We start from the raw sequence: 18,148 nt of genomic DNA on the forward strand, positions 1-18,148 counted from the left end.
GTGTATAGTACTTAATAAATGATGCGAACGCAGAGCGCGAGTTTGATATTCTAATTGTTTTAACCTAGGATCGGAACATTCTCGGCCTAAGGACATCTTCGTATTCATCTTCCTATATGTGATATGAAACTTGTCGATATTCCTTTCTGAAAAAGGGAAACTTGAGTTAATAGGAATACAGAAAAAAAATTATATCATCATATTTATTAATCAATAATAAGCCTACTGAGTGCGTGAACTTTGTTGGTATTGAGGCCTGAATACTGGACATTTCAAGCCCTTTTGTAATAATCAATAAGATCCTTGGGTGTATATATTTTTTTAAACAAAATAATGCCAGCGCAAATCGCGATACGAAATTTTTAATAAACTGTCATGAATGGGGGATTTTATAAAAGTGATTTGTTATATAATTAATATAAAGGTATACAAAGGTAAAGGTAAACACACCAAGACACCTGAAAAGGGATTTTGCGAATCTTATATCGAATGCACAAAGACCATAGGTAAGCCCTATGTCCCAATTTACGACTTATGCTTATTTACGAGACAACAATGTACAATGGACTTATACCTTTTCCGATTCAATGAACTTAAGTCACGCTCCGTGACACCAGAAACCGAACACACGACACTCTGCACACTTCAGCCCGAAAGACCCAGGTAAAATTACTCCACATTAAGATATATTTATATATATATATATATATATATATATATATATATATATATATGTATTGTGCATTGTGTATATGTATGTGTGTGTGTGTGCAAATGTATGTAGGTGTATATATATATATATATGGGTATGTGTATATCATGTATGGGTGTGTGTTTAAGTATGTGCATGTATATGTGCATATATTGTTACGTAAAAGTAAGCACGATTTTGAATAAAAAAACGAGTTGTGTATCTCGATCTCGCTTGCCGACTTCTTTGTAACATTACAATTTTATTTCATTTTTGCACATCCGAATTTTTTTTTTTTGGGGGGGCAAAACGTTATACCCCAATATTTTGATTGGTGGGGCGATCGCCCCTGCCCCCCCCCCCAGGATCGACGCCTCTGGCCTGGCAGAATATCATTATATGCCATTTTTCTCACGCTGTTTGTCCGTTTACTGCATACTCTAGACAGAGAGTGTATGCATACAACTGTTCACTCAGAAATAGTGCAGAAAATAATGCACTCGGATAGTCTGGTTTTAATTGTATTCATATCAGAATAGACTCAAAGTCCTACGGCATATCACGAAGATGAGTGTCTCTCCGTGCCTCTCTATAATAGGACTTAAGGTCAGTTTTTAACCGTTTCTCTGATGAAGGACAATCAACAATAATCAGGAACTTTAAGGGATATCCTAACTATGAACCATGTCTTACATGCTTAAGGAAAATGGAAGCGAAAGAAGACGTCTTCTTGATGATGAATGCACTCTCCAGACAACCCCTGTGGCCGATGCCCAATCACAGAACAAGGACTATGTGGTTTACAAAGAGAGATGGTATATTCTCATACTTTTCTCAGTGACAGCCCTCCTGTATTTGTGTACTTGGAATACATGGGGACCTATAGAGAACACAGGTAATATTGAATTTGAATCAGGTAGGATGAAAATAATAAGCAGAAGGTGAAGAAGAAGGAGAAGAAGAAGAAAGAAAGAACAAGAACAACTACAACAAGATAGATAATGACAATAAATATTTTATCGAACTCATATATTTACTTCGATCAAAAAGATGAAGCATATTATTGACTACAGCATGGAGGGTTGAGAGTCGAGAAGATGACCCGGCGAATTCTTGTGAACGTAGCTAATTTGAGAAATCGCCAGGATTCGTGAAAGGTTTCAAGAGGTTCTTAAAAGATTCCAAGAAAACTCGTAAACAGTTGTCATTGTTACAATTTTCTTGTCACAGTTTAACATGTTTAAAATTATTTCTACGCGACATGAATGCTTCCCTGCCACAACAGATAATGTATGCAATAATTAAAACTGTCAATGAATTTCCTTGCAACATTTTGCGAACCCTAAATCTCAAACTCGCTATACATGTTCGCAAGCATTCGCCTGCCCACCTTTTCTTTCAACAAATTGTTTTCGATTGAGAGGCAAATAAATGGTCTATACAATTTACGCCATTTTTTTCTTTTTGCTATTTTTTTTTATCTGGAAATGCTTTGCCAGGTCAATAGATCACAATTGTATGGAAGGTTTTTCATTTCAATCACAAAGGTCACCTTTTTATTCCATTTCTACGTTCTTGTTTACAATCGTTCTGCATGCTTTGTTTTGTTTTGTTTTTGTTTGCATATAGCATCCATCGTTTTGCAATGGGGTCCAGGGCAGTTTGCGCTGCTGGCTAATTGGGGACCCTTTTCATTCCTCCCTTCAGCATTACTATTTTCATGGCTGCTTCATGCAAAGGGTCAGTACGAAAAGAATATCATTATTATTAGTTTTATCTAACTATGACATTTATTTTTATATGTGATGTGAATCTGAATTAGGATTCCGTTTAAAGTATAGAGTATAACGTATATATTCCAAAACACAGAATAATACATAATTTCATGTGCCATAGGCAGATCCAGATTTTGACAAAGAGGGGTGGGGTGCAAGTCGAGTGGCGCCAGTGTTTTTGCGTATAGACAGCGCCTTTTCAAAAACTCGTAGAAACATTTTTTCCCCGGTTTTTTTCACGTCGGAAAATGATATCAAATGATATGTTTTCTTAAAAACACATTAAAGGAAAAGTGTCATTTTTTGGAATACTTAAAATGTGAGCTACAGTGTAGCGAGCGAGCGCTAAAAGCCTTTTCCTTTTCTTTTCTTTTAAGAAGGGCTTGTTTGCAATTCATTTTGGGTGTCTTTACTTATTTTTTTATTATGTTCGATGCAATCATTTTTTCTCATATCGAATCATTAGAATGATTGAATTTTATTTACTTCTGTGATCGATAGCATTTCCAATTATTCTTAATCAGTGAAGGTTTTTCTAGTATGTTTATTAACTTTGTTAATTTTTTTAGCGGTGCCTTTTGCGCCGTGGAAAAATTAGGAAGGGTGCTTGCCCCCACGCCCCACATCTGGATTACTCAAAAAACCCAACATGGCCAAAGTCCGTTGACCCTAATCTACCTTTGACCTTAATCATGTGACCTGAAACTCATGCATGTGATACACTATAAAGTTTTTGTTCTATGAACTAGGTTCACATACTTTCGAAGTTATGACAACATTTTAGAAACTTAACCTTAGTGAAGATTTCGATATTGATACCTGAAAATAATGCAGGATATTTAGTAATACTTGATTTCCCTTATGTCTAAGTTTCATAAACTAGGTCCATATGCTTTTTAACCCTAAACAACCCGGGGTATTTTGATTCTTGACATTACCGGGGGGGCATTATGGCCCCCCCTTAAGATCTCAGCCCCGGATTGCGCGATCACAACGAAAATTTGCATGATGGTAGCGAATGACGTAATCTACGCAGTTGCATTGGTAAATTTCACTGAATTTATATATTTTTATTTATAATAATTAATTATGCTAAGTTATTCATGATATCATACTTTTTGCTAATATTAACTAAATAAAGCTCCTATAATGCTATTTTTGGTGAAAATATTCTTTATAGCATTCCTGAAAAATGAAAAAATTCTGGTACCAAGACCGATTTATGTATTTTATTGTTTTTAAAAATTTCTTATGTATTTCTTAGGTTTTTACTTGTTTTCAATGTTTTTTTCGATGGAAATCGTTCTTGACTTAATTTTGATCATAAACAAGGCAAGATTATTTAAGTTTGATCAGTAAAAGTAGAAATAATGATACATTTATGAATTTTGGCTTAATACACGATTTGCATTAGATTTGTACATGAAATCACGTTTTTGAGCAATTTGGGGTCTGACATGCACTTACATTATGTTGCGTAATGTTGTAACCGCGTTTCCGGGCATCACAAATTTGGTCTTAAAATTTGCGCGAGACTTGAAAGTAAAGTCAGTAAGCGGCGAAGTAAAAAAAAATTGCGCGGCAGATATATCGCGAAAATTGTCGAGGGGGGGGGGGGCATTATGGTCCCCCGGGAGAATTAGGGTTGTGATGACATTTCAAAAAGTAAACATTGGTAAAGGTTTTAATGTTGACGACGCTGCTGTCTCAGCCGCCGCCGTTTTCAGTGGCGCCTATAGTCTCACTCTGCTATGCAGGCGAGACAAAGTAATTCAAAATTCAAATGGGGTATAAATTCATACACAGCTATAAAGGGCAGAAAGCTGAGCCTGAGTAGATATTCCTCTTTTCGAAGGATAAAAGAGTAAAACAAACACTGATGCGTTATTTGCATCAATAACAGACTCAATGTCATGATTCCAAAGGCACAAGAATAATCATCATTGTCAGGCATTCATAATTTGTCAACTTCTGTGAAAAAAGTGGAAGGGTAATCGATTCATGAGGATTGGACCCTCATTAATAAAATTACAATTACAATTCATTTCATACAGTACTTTTACAGGTAAAAAATACATAGAAAAGACAAGAACAAAGACAAAAAATTTATACACACAACTCAAAAGAGGGTTAGTATGTTCAGAGGGTTAGTATGTTCAAAGTTGAACACAGAAGTTGACATTGTACAGAACACTCAAAGCGAGGAAAGAAAGAGAAGATATTTTTTCATATTAATCAGGAAACTAGTACGTAGTTGGCTACCAGAAGTAGCAATGTGATAGCCTTCTTCGGCATTCACAACATTACATGTAAATATTAAACATAATTCTAATAAGTTTACGAGTTTTTCCTTACTACTTCAGGATAAAGCAATTATGGAAAGTGGAATAAAAATAAACCTGAAAAGGGCAGTAGAACAATCAAATGTTATGTAAGCATGTACATAAATGTTACATTTTACTCTCTCTGTGCCTTTAGACTATTCGAATATGATCTCTACATTTTCCTTATATCTATATCAAGAATGTAGCCATAGGCGGATCCAGGGAGCGAGGGACCCGCCTTCCCCCTATTGGCGGAGCAAAAAAAAAAAAAAAAAAGAGGAGGAAAAATAAGAGTAGGTTGACGAGTGAATCACATAAGATGAGGGAGATAACTTGGAAAATAAAAAAAATATTTCATGTCACCATATAAAATTTTCTGTACAACAGAATTGCACTATACCTTTGAAGTTTGAATAATTTTTGACTTTACACAATGATACCAGCGCTCAACCATGCAGACATAGCATCAGATTATAGTACATGCAGAAATAAATAACTATCACTAGTTTCTATTGAGGGAAAAATTACAAATTTGATTGACTAAATATGAGACTTACCATACCTACCCGCTTTATTCCAGTATCTCATAATAATGAGCAAATCAGTAAACTGAGTGGTTGTTGAGGCCAAGGTATCAAATCTGTCGGTATAGAAGAAGAGATGTAACAAATATACAACTGAACATTTTATCATTTTATTATAACAATAACTGTTCTGCATCAAAAGAAAGTGGCATGATATAGTTAATGTGCTTTAAACACTTTATTTCAAATCAATGTACTATATCTAAGGAAATGTAATGGATTTTCCCGTGTATATTAATATACATACATAAATGTTTCATTTGGATGTTAACAATATTCAATACATGGTAAATGATATGTAATTTATTTAAATAGTCTGAGATGTAATAATTTATGGTATAATGTAATATGATTCCTCTCAATTCAATTTTATTATTAAAATCAATCATGTGATATATTTGTTTAGGTGAGGGTGCGTTAGGATGTTTGTGTGTGGGTGTGGGAGAGAGGCAGGTAGAAGTGATAGCAAAAGGGAGAGAGAATAATCACTATTAGGCACTTTTCTATTATGGATATGATGATTCTCCAACTCCCAATATAGGGGAAGATCATGTGTAATAGAAATCATTAATTTTGCACAAAAAATAAACGAAACAAATGTCAATTTTGTTGTTGCATTTTTCAGGACTCCGTGTGTCGCTTCTAGTCTCTGGTGGACTTCTCGTTATGGGATGTGGTATAAGGTGTATTCCAGCACCAGTCTGTATGATGAAATGGTATAAACAATAAGAAAGATCTTCTACGTTTTTCTTGCAATTTCAAAACTAGTTTACCCGTGAAACAGCACCATCTATCTTTAGTTGCCTTAGTTCTCCTGTTCTGTTTTTAACTATCTATACATCCATGAACCTTTACTTCAGACAGTACTGCATTTGCCCTTTTTACCACACATTTTACAGACTAATAACAGCAGTAAAATCCCCATACATTATTTTGAAATATTAAATTGACATGATTATTATGACTGTTACTGGTCTTGTCACTCGTACTTCACTTTAACAGGTAATCACCTGGTCAAATATTTATTGAGGATACCGGAGAAAAACGGAAGAATTATAGTTGTATAAAATTGCTTATCCGAATTTTCATGTCAATAAGTGCTCCGAAAAATGGACCTGAGAAATGCTTTTAGCTGTTGGTTTAGATATTATGCGAAAATCGTTAATGTATCGATATCAGAGTACACTGCAGAAAAAAGTATCTCAAATTATATGTTTGCAATCCAGGACAATGAACATTGGGCACATATTTATAGGATTGTCTGGGCCAGTTCTGATGTCAGCAGTCACAGCCATATCTGCAACTTGGTTTCCAACAAATGAACGTACCACTGCCACTGCCATAGCAGCAACAGCTCCATACATTGGCCTTGCAGGCTCCTTTATCATTGGACCACTCATTGTGACAGAAATCCATAGTCCAACTACAGGGTTTGTATGTTTGTTTTACAAGGATAAAAAGTACATTATTAAACTCACAAAAAAAATCAATTTTATGAAAACGTCTGTTAAGAGGGAAAATAAGTTATAATTTACGACTGAGGTATATTCATTAACGACCAATAATGTTCGACATGATTGGGCCTACTCCTCAAGGCAATGCATCACGTCGCATCATTTTATTGTATGATTGCACTTCCTTTATTTCAGAACTGTGTGGGATACAATTTTTATGATCCTGGTGGATGATTAAAATTCATTGGGTTGTAGTGATCCATCCCAATTATCACAGATCACATCCCACCGCTGCCACCAAAAATTCCGTACAGGAAATAAATTGCCTTGTCAGGGCAAAGACGGAGAATATTATGAGTGAGATTGTTTTCCATATTCTTTGATATTAGATGGTTTCAATCCATCTGACTTGAAGGTGCATAACTTTTATTACCTTGAAAATATTTTTGGCAAGTTTTCCTCCGATAATCCTGTGGACTTTAATCAAGCTTATTGATCAGTGTTTACACACAATGCTACCCAAGATCTGTAATTCTGTGTCTCATAATCACGGGACCAAATGTGGGTGAAAGTATATGTAGAATCTGTATTGAGTTCTGGATCAATCCTTTTGTCCACAGTCATTTTTCACCTTTGTTTTCCAGAAGTTACTTTCAAAATCAAAGTCAATTATTTGGTTATCAACCCGTCCAGTACTGTAGCCTGATTAAAGGTCAAGTCCACCTCAGAAAAATGTTGATTTGAATCAATAGAGAAAAATCAGACAAGCACAATGCTGAAAATTTCATCAAAATCGGATGTAAAATAAGAAAGTTATGACATTTCAAAGTTTCGCTTATGTTTCACAAAATAGTTTTATGAACGAGCCAGTTATATCCAAATGAGAGAGTCGATGATGTCTTTCACTCACTATTTCTTTTGTTTTTTATTGTTTGAATGATACAATATTTCAATTTTTACAAATCTGATGATTAGGACCTCCTTGCCTGAAGCACAAAATGTTAAAATAATGGAATTCCATGTGTTCAGGGAGGAATTAAACTTCATTTTACATGACAATGACGAGAAAATAAAAATATTTCATATTTCATATAATAAAATACAAAAGAAATAGTGAGTGAGTGATGTCATCAGTTTCCTCATTTGCATACCGACCGAGATGTGCATATCACTGTTTTGTGAAATAAAGCAAAAGTTTAAAATGTCATAATGCTTGTTGAATTTTTCTCTTTTTATTCAAATCAAGTTTTTGTTGGGGTGGACTTGTCCTTTAAAGGGCGTGTTCTGCTAGCATGTATTTATTTCTTTAACCCCTTCTCTTACACAGATCCCCACTTACTACTAGTGGAAATCATTCTGATGAATATTACATAGGTATGGCTTTTTACGGTATTGTAAATATGATTTTTTTTATTTATCAGTTTCGTGCATTTATAACGCAAATTCATAACTATGTGGTTCACAATTTATTAATAAAGTATTAAAATGAGAGTTATTGGTAATGCGGGATTTCAAGAATATCGATATTTTGATGATGTGATATATATATATATATATATATATATATATATCAAAGATTATTTATTATATTAAAAATTTTCCTTTCTACAGATGAGGATGAAATACAAAAGCATCTTCAGGAAATTCGAAATCTTATGTATATTGGTAAGTTCGCTAAAGATCATTTTTATAACTATTATCATACAATATCACATACAATGTTTTATTTTTCATGAGACCATCTGTAATAGCTCTATGATGAGACTGATGGCTTCTGTAAAGTTCAGTCTCTGTTTCATGGGTTGTTCCGCTTGACCATAGTGCTGGACTATGTCTAGATCTACTATGTGTAGGAGGCAGGAGAAACAAAAAAGTAAAAATATATTTTAAAACTCCTCTAAACGGACGGATTCCAGCTATTTACCTTTTCACATGACCTACAATATCTGCTCTCAGTGATCAGCAGAATGTTCATATTGCTGTCTAATGAAGTGTGTCGTCAATAATTCCACTGCTCGTTGTTCATCACAATTAGACCCAAGTTTAGCCCTTGCTTTTACCTGAGATAATTATCTTTACTCTGTAGGTTCTCACTTTCCTTGGCATTTGTCAATATATCTATCCTATGCATGGACGGATCCAGTATTGCCAATAAAAAAGGGGATGGGCATTTTCCGACCTAAAAGCTCTTTTCGTGGGGGATATCATCATATTCCTAGAGACTGAAGATAAAGACTAAATGAAAAATGCCTTCGGGAAGCGCGAGTTGACTTTTTTATATTTCATGAAAACAGAGCATTTTTAAGTATTTCTTGTAATCATAATGGTATCTCATGATTAGCAAGAAGCGTGACATTTTGGATATTCTGACCTCAACACATGGATCTTAATGTCTACTTGTACGATTACATGAAGAGGATACATATTTCATTAATCAAATAATGCGAGCGCGAAGCGCGATCTGAAGTATTTGATATACTGACCTGAACACAGATATTTTGAGCACTTTTCCAATCATCAAATGAGACATTTTGTATAATTGATTCGAAAACAGTGTTATGTATCTCGGTAAACGGACAATTGAATGCGAGTGGAATTGTTGTTTTAACTTGGTGACCTTAACTTTTTATATTTTCTAACTCCTCGCCACCTCTATTTAACTTGTCTTCTTCTCCTCCTTCCCCTCCTCCTCCCCCTTCTCCTCCTCCTCTTCTTCCTCCTCCTCCTTCTTCTTCTTCTCTTCTTCCTCCTCCTATTTCTTCTGTACATTCTCTTCTCGTTTTCCCCTTTTCTCTGTTCTCATTTAGCGACATCTGCATGGCCGTGGGAAGTGGGGTTGAGACTTGTCGAGGGGGGGGGGGGTGCGTGAGTTATACACCAGTATAGACAGCACCCCTGGGACCCGATGCATAAAACTTTTTATGGGTCCCTGGAAAGTATGAATTTTACCATAATTACCATTTTTGGGCGAAAACCCTTATTCTTAATCTTTTTATATATTCATATTTTGGCTTTTTTTTTTAGACCAAATAACCTTCATTTTGGAGTGAATTCTTTCGCTGTGAGTTGCATTTTTGTCAAAAATTGGCCCTTGTTTCTCGGTTTCTTTTTATTTATATGGAACAAACTATACAGTATAGACCTATATGCTAACAATTGAAAATAGATTTGATAAGTAAAAGTTTCTCATCGTAATTTTTGTTTTTTAGAATTTGGAGTAATTGCTGCAGTCTATTTATTAACTTTGGTTCGCTTTCCTGCAAAACCTCTTACCCCACCATCGGCTTCAGCTGTGAGAGAGAGAGAAGATATGAAAGCTGGAATTATTGCTTTACTCAAGTAAATAGAATTCAATACATATACTTTTTTTCGTAACCGAATGCCGAGTAATATTGTGATATTTTACACAAAGGTAAAATTAGTCATTATTAACCCAATACTATCAGATTAATAGATAAGACAATAATTTTCTAATTTGTTGACAATTTATATAAGCTAATCTTGTTAGCCATCGGGTTGTTTGAGTAATGAAAAAAAGTAAGCATGGTAAGACAATGATAATTTTCCACATTGTTGTATTCAACTTCTTTTATGTGCGGTATATACAGATAAAATATCGTGGCAATAGTGCAGGTTGCCATTTATGTTTATCAATTTCATTACAATTCGGTGATTATAGAATATTTTCAGCTTCTTTATACAATAGATGGCCATGAGACCTACCTCCTAAAAGGATTTCTGTTGGGGTGATTTTATTTTGACATCCAGTGTGATTTAGTATTTTTTTATTTGCATGCTTTAGCATATTTATTATTATTCAAATCTTAAGAAAATGATTATCTAATCAGATTGTACAAAGCCAAAAACGAGAAGAACAAAAAAATAATGAAAAGTAAACAAGCATCTCCCTAAAAAATCATATTACCACTTACTTTTTTTCTCATAGGAAAGTATCATTCTGGATTCCAGCTCTTGCCTATGCCTGTATTACTGGAGTGTTTTACGGTTGGACAGCGCAGCTAGGAGCCATATTCGGTGATAAAGTCAGCCAAGTACGTAGATATCAGTTTGTTAAAGACGAAGTTAACTGTGACAAAGAGATTACTGTAAAAATGGTCGAAAAAATGACGAAAAATATTGGCGAAAGTTTTAGGAAAATCTATCAAAGATTAAAAAGAACTGTACTAAATGTAAAAGCCATACAGCAAAAGAAAAGTAGATTTGAACAGGCAATTAACATGATTAAAGTGTAAATTATTTAAATTCAGACGAAAAATGAAACAAAATACGATAGCATTTTGGAGTTGGCGTAGTATTTCACAATGTCATCTTTAAAAGCTTATATTTATTTGACATCATCGGTTCATATGGAAGAAATGCTAACATCTTCACTTTCTACTGTAAGAATGGTTGTACTATAGATAAAATGTGTAAAATCATCAGTTTTATCACAATAAGGAAGGATTCTTTTTACATGATTGTATATGGTTTTCTCAAATTTTTGCATGATACCCATATGCCTATAATATAGGCATATGGGTATCATGCAAAAACTGATTTTTTAATGAGTGATGTACAGTACATAACATATTATGTTATGTACTGTACATCACTCATTAAAAAATGCAAGAACTATTCAGTTTCATACAATGTAAAGCACCTTTTAACCATTCATAGACATCATCAGGTTGGATGGGTTTTTACACCAATTTGGCATCACTGGTTGGAGGGGCGATTACTGGCAGGTAAGTGAGAAATATATTTATTTATTTACTTATTTATCTATTTGTGTATTTATTCATTCATTTAATTATTTATTCATTCATTTATACTTATTCATTTATATTTTTTAATTATGTATTATTCATTTATTTATTCATTTATTTGGATTTATTCACTTAAATATTATGTATTTATTTATTTATCTATTTGTGTATTTATATATGTATTTATGTATTTATTTAGTTATTTATTCACCTATTTATATTTATTCATTTATTTATATTTATTCATTATTTTTTTAGATTATGTATTATCAATTCATTTGTTCATTTATATTTATTTATTATGTATGTTTTTATGTATGTATGTATGTATGTATGTATGTATGTATGTATGTATGTATTTATATATTTATTGACTTATTTCAATTCAATTTCAATTCAATTCAATTCATTTATTCAATCATTTAAAAAAAAATCAATATACACAAACCAAAATATCTAGAAAGGTTTGAAAATATACATTATTCATTTAGTTATTTATTTATTCATTTATTTATTTATTCATTTATTTATATTCATTTATATTTTTATTATGTATTTATCCATTTTATCTATTAATTCATTTATTCATTTTTTTTATATTTATTCATTTTTATTTATTTATTATGTATGTATTTGTTTATTTATTTATTCACTTACTCATTCATTTATTTATTTATTCATTTATTTATTCTCCTTTCATTGGGCTGGATGGCCCTCTTCGGCCACAGGCTGTTCTTCTGAGGCCTTGGTGTCATGAGAGTGGCAAGCTACCGTTTTAACTAAAAGTTTTCAGCACTCTCGCAATACGGTCTCTCAGTCAATAAACAAATGATGATAATATTCAGAAACTATTCTTTCGGTGAAATTTTCCTTGAAGCTGGAACCTTAACTGCTATACATTAAATCAACTGAAATGCGTTAATTGTTTTGCAATATATCGTCACCGATACCAGTCTTTCAACAGGTTTACTGTACATTTTGTTGGTCTTCTGCTCTGTCAGATAGCGCAGGTCGACTGGACAACACGTAAACATTGGTAAATTGCACATTTTGGTAACTGCGCATTTTGGTAAATTTACCAAGATATGCACAGTGGCGTAAAAGGCGGGGGGGGGGGCAAGCTGCCCCCTCCCCCTTGGCGGATTTCACCGGGAAAATAAAAAACGGGGTGGGGGAAGGAAAAGGGAGGGAGAAAGAAAGAAAGAAAGAAAGAAAGGGAAAGGGGAAGAAAAGGGGAAAAGGAAAGGGAAAAGTGAAAAGAAAACTAAGAAAGAAAAATAATGGAAAAGGAAGGAAAGCGGGAAAAGGCGGAACGAAAGAACATTTGAGAAAGAACAAATTATTCCGAAGTAGGCCAATGTAATGCAATAGCATGATGGGAAATGATGACAAAATGGCAAACAATAACGGGAAATTAAGGTAGAATGGAATTAGTCAAAAGCTAAATTGGAAAACAAAGAATAGGGACAAGAAAATACTTAATACATGACCGGGCTGCCCAGGATATAAAATAAAGAGCAGAATTTGATTCAACTGGGTTGAATAAATGTGTTGTGTAAAAGCTATATTCTGTATATACCTGCGATTTTATTAAAAATTGCGGCAATCTGCGAGGTTGAAATGGCTTTGATATCAAAAAGTTCAGGGGGCTCCAGCTGAACCCCAACCGCATAGCACTGCCGTATATGAGCATGGTAGGGTTGGGCAATGCTATGTCTGGCCCTCTCAAAATCGTCTCCTCATTACACCAATTTTTGGCTCTTGCCCCCCCCCCTGGACACCGACCCCTATTACGCCGCTGGGTATGACCGGGGAATTTTTTGCTCTTGCCCCCCCCCCCCGGCCACCGACCCCTAATACGCCGCTGTGCAAGGTGTGAAGAAGTTGAAGGTCATGTGACATTGCGATGCTTGAAATGATACACTTATGTTATAGAACATCATGTGGATTAATCGAAACAAGGTAGCAAGATTTTGTTAGACGTTTCTGTACATTCGATCCCCAATTTCTAAATATTTGCTTCAGTCCATGAATTTCTTGGGCCACAATAGCTTATTCATGACTTGTGCATATTTCATAGAAGTAGCCAATGGGATGCCATTATTATTCAAACTGCATATTTGTACAGCATGCATGATCATACACAATCCTGATTGTTTAGTTGATAGACCTTTTACTATAAGATGATGGTGATGATTATAACAAAATGACTATAAATGATTACCTCAATGATTATCTCAGTCACCATGCACCATCAATCCTCAACAAACCCCCTTTTCTGTCGTTTGAATCTGAGCGGCCTCGGGGGGCCTCTTGCTGAAATGAAACTTCGCGGTTTTGATACACGTATCTATTTGGAAAAAATCAGGTCAGGGTCTGTACCTGCAGACTAACCGTCACCACCATCACCATCATCATCATCACCACCACCACCATCATCATAATCACCATCACCACCACCACCATCATCACCCCCACTATCATATCACCACCACCACCATCATCATAATCACCACCACCACCATCGTCATCATCACCATCAATGTTGTCAACACTACCATCACATAATCACAATCATTAATAATCATCAGTACCACCACTTGACTACCAGTACCACCACTGCCATCACAATTACCATAATCAGTAGATCATGGAATTATACTTGAAGTGCAATTTATTTTTCTACACTGAGAATCATGACTTCATGTTAGTGCAGAGCAAATGATAAACTTACATATTAGACTTACTTGTAAACTTTGTGTTTTTGCTTTAGGTTTGCAGATCATTTTGCTGGAAAGATGAAACCCATCCTACTGTTCCTCATCCTAATATCTTCATTTTGCCTAACATGGGCTATTCTTATTGTTAATGAATATATCAATTTCAACCTAGGTGAGTGTTTCAATAAGACATAAAAACAAATATATGGATTGAAATTACATCATAATTTTGGCCTCGCTTCATAGTGGTTTCCATGATATTACTTTTACGAATTTCTGTGAAAAGAAAATCAGTATTTTTTACAAACATAAATGTGTAGGCGAATGGCCTCTCAGATCAGTTATTTTCATATTATATATTTTATTTGTACTTCTTCTACTACTACTACTACTACTACTACTACTACTACTACTACTACTACTACTACTACTACTACTACTACTACTACTACTACTACTACTACTACTACTACTACTACTACTACTACTACTACTACTACTACTACTACTACTACTACTACTACTACTACTACTACTACTACTACTACTACTACTACTACTACTACTACTACTACTACTACTACTACTACTACAACTACTACTACTACTACTACTGCTACTACTGCTACTACTGCTACTACTGCTACTACTACTACTACTACTACTACTACTACTACTACCACCACCACCACCACCACCACCACCACCACTACTACTACTACTACTACTACTACTACTGCTGCTACTACTACTACTCCTACTTCTTCTACTACTACTACTACTACTACTACTACTACTACTACTACTACTACTACTACTACTACTACTACTACTACTACTACCCTTCTACTACTACTACTACTACTACTACTACTACTACTACTGCTGCTGCTGCTGCTACTACTACTACTACTACTACTACTACTACTACTATTACCACTACTACTACTACTACTACTACTACTACTACTACTACTACTACTACTACTATTACTACTACTACTACTTCTACTACTACTACTACTACTACCACCACTACTACTACTACTTTTACATTAAGAGTGATAGTTACCACTACTGCTACAACTCCTATTCTCATTTTACACAACTATCATAATAATATCCATTTCAATTTTCAATCTTTTTATTCCACACTGCCTTATTTTGAAAGAAAATTTTGTAAACCATGTTCTTGATTAACACATACATGGAATCAGAAACATTTTTGTTTTCTTTTTATATTTAAATGCCATCATTACCAAATTAGAAGAAACCATATCCTATGCATATTTTCTTGATTCTCCCACAGATTGCCTATATGCCGCTGTTGTTTTATTTGGGTTGTTCCTCAACTCCACCATACCACTTTTTCTTGAGATAACTGTTGAGGGCGCATTCCCCATTGGTGAAGAAACAACCACCATTCTCATGACTATGTTGAATAATGTGACTACCCTAGGTTTTCTCATTCTACCAATGATCCCATCAATAGGTTTGTATGTTTCATTGAGCTAATGTTCAGTGTCTTAGCATGATCTCCATCCTAACAGTAATTCAGCAGTTTTCTTTAATGATACAATAAAATCTGAAGTCAAGGGATTATTCCTGCACATATTAATTATTGTGGAATTCATTACATTTATCATTTATATATGATGTCATAACTCACAATAGACTCTCTTATATTTTAAACCACTAGACCCTGAGCAAGTAGTGTAAATAATAGTGATCAAATTCATTTGTTAACATTCAGATAAGATAATCTGTTTTTTTTCTCCATATTATCCAGTTGACTTTGCTTGGCTGAACTGGGTGATGTTGGGATCTGTGGTTATCTGTATTCCCCTAATGGCCTTCTACAAAGAGCACTATAACCGACTTCATTTTGATGCCAGACATCCAGTCAATGACAGCAATTTACAAGAAAAATAGAAGGTTCTAATCCGGCATTTCTGCAGCTCTTGTGGCGTCCACTATGAACTGTTTTAACAGCACTTCAGTTGACCGTTTAGTTATAATAATTCTTTCCTATATATAAACGCATGTATTTTCTTCGTTTCCAAGGGGGATCCACACTTTACAAGCTTTGCTTTTTAGTGGACCTCCTCATTTCCAATTATGCTCAATATTATACTTTTTTTACGAAGTAAGAATGCTCTTCTGTAAAATTGTACTTGATTTGTATTACTTTATAATACTTTGTATTGTTTTGAATCGAAATGGAATAAATAATTGAATTGACCGTCTATCCCCTCATAATACAGTGTTATTTTGTTTTAAGAGCAATATCTACTTAACATTCATAGTAATTCCAATGTTAAGAGTAATAAACCCTTTTTGCACATTAAATTGGGGACAAATTTGATGTATTACTATGAACTACAGGATAAATATGAGAGGGTGACATGATCGGTTTTCTTGGTATTGAATACTGATCAGAATGGGCATTATAAGTGATATCTCGGCATTATGCGTTTCATATTTCTATCGCTATTAAAGCTTGTGTATAGTTTTGGTAAATCCACCAAAATGCATCTATCACTATTCCAATTCATTGCTAGCTAATATGAATGGATATGCCCTATAACAGTTATGATGTGGAGGATATGAAATGAAAATGTGTTTTACAGGATAAATTTTGCAATTTTACATGGAAATTAAACTTGATCGGGTCACCCGATCAAATTAAAATATCTGTACGTTTTTGTCTTTCAATTAAATCCTATTCCAAATCATGGAATGGGCTTAAACTTTCAAGATATGTTCTTTGTCTGTAACTTTTGGATATCTAATCACTAAATTTATAAAATAAGTGCTTGAATGCCCATTTTTTAAATTTAAAACAAGCATCGCCGAAAGAGGGCGCTATATATCCAAGATTTGAATATTTGAAATTTTCTCAGAGAAGTGCAGTTGGAAAAATATCTAACGGTCTCTACGCTTCAGTAAGACTGTCATATTAGATGATATTCGATTATCAATCACATTATTGACCCTTTACCAAAGCTATACACGGGCTTTAAACTCAACTAATTACTAGAGTGGAAAAACCTGTTAACAAAGTTTCATATCATCACAATCATCATATGATGATGATCATCATCATCATGATCACTACCACCACCACCACCATCAATCTTCATCATCAAAGTGTATTTTCAGAATATTGCTTCTTCAGCACTTCATAGCCTTGTCAATATATTATAGGCCTACAAATTGCTAACAGATTGGTTTTCAATAAATTTAACACTTTCACACATTTACTGTAATATGTTCATCAGCAAATCATACAAAAGCATCCAGTATAAGGGTCATTCCATCTGGATTCACCCAGTGGTTGCACCCGACCGTCTCAGAATTTGTTGTAATTTGGTACACATAAAATTCACCATGGCCCACGCACAAAACAAAAAATAATTAGTCAAATCGGTCCGTCGGTTCTCGCACTACGGCCCGCCCTTTTCTCCTTGTTTTGACAAAAATGGGCGTGACTTTCAACTTTCAATGGCCATTGCGTCGTAACGTGTTGACCAATTTTCACGAAACTGGTACCAATCAAAAGGAAATTCAGAGAGGAATCCAAAACATGCATCAAATAATGTATTGGAGCAATTTATAAGGTCGTGACCCTTGACCTTTACACGTTACGACGCAATGGCCATTGAAAGTTGAAGGTCACGCCCATTTTTGTAAAAACAAGGAGAAAAGGGCGGGCCGTAGCGCGAGAACTGACTTGACTAATTTTTTTGTTTTGTGCGTGGGCCATGGTGAATTTTATGTGTACCAATTTACAACAAATTCCTAGAGGGTCGGGTGCAAAATTGCACTTTCATT

General features: G+C 34.4%; 1 protein-coding gene across 1 annotated transcript; it reads left to right on the forward strand.

Moving 5' to 3' along the window:
- Window positions 1–1,321: 1,321 nt before the first annotated feature.
- On the forward strand, window positions 1,322–16,806 carry LOC121410779 (solute carrier family 49 member 4 homolog). Its single transcript, XM_041603088.1, has 12 exons — window positions 1,322–1,586; window positions 2,321–2,431; window positions 6,000–6,090; window positions 6,601–6,804; window positions 8,156–8,202; window positions 8,440–8,493; window positions 10,038–10,167; window positions 10,775–10,880; window positions 11,506–11,573; window positions 14,368–14,486; window positions 15,624–15,806; window positions 16,104–16,806. The coding sequence occupies exons 1-12, from the start codon at window positions 1,376–1,378 to the stop codon at window positions 16,244–16,246; spliced, it is 1,467 nt and encodes a 488-aa protein (XP_041459022.1). The 5' UTR covers window positions 1,322–1,375; the 3' UTR covers window positions 16,247–16,806.
- Window positions 16,807–18,148: the final 1,342 nt, after the last annotated feature.

This window comes from Lytechinus variegatus, chromosome 3 (assembly GCF_018143015.1).
Source record: "Lytechinus variegatus isolate NC3 chromosome 3, Lvar_3.0, whole genome shotgun sequence".
NCBI lineage: Eukaryota > Metazoa > Echinodermata > Echinoidea > Temnopleuroida > Toxopneustidae > Lytechinus > Lytechinus variegatus.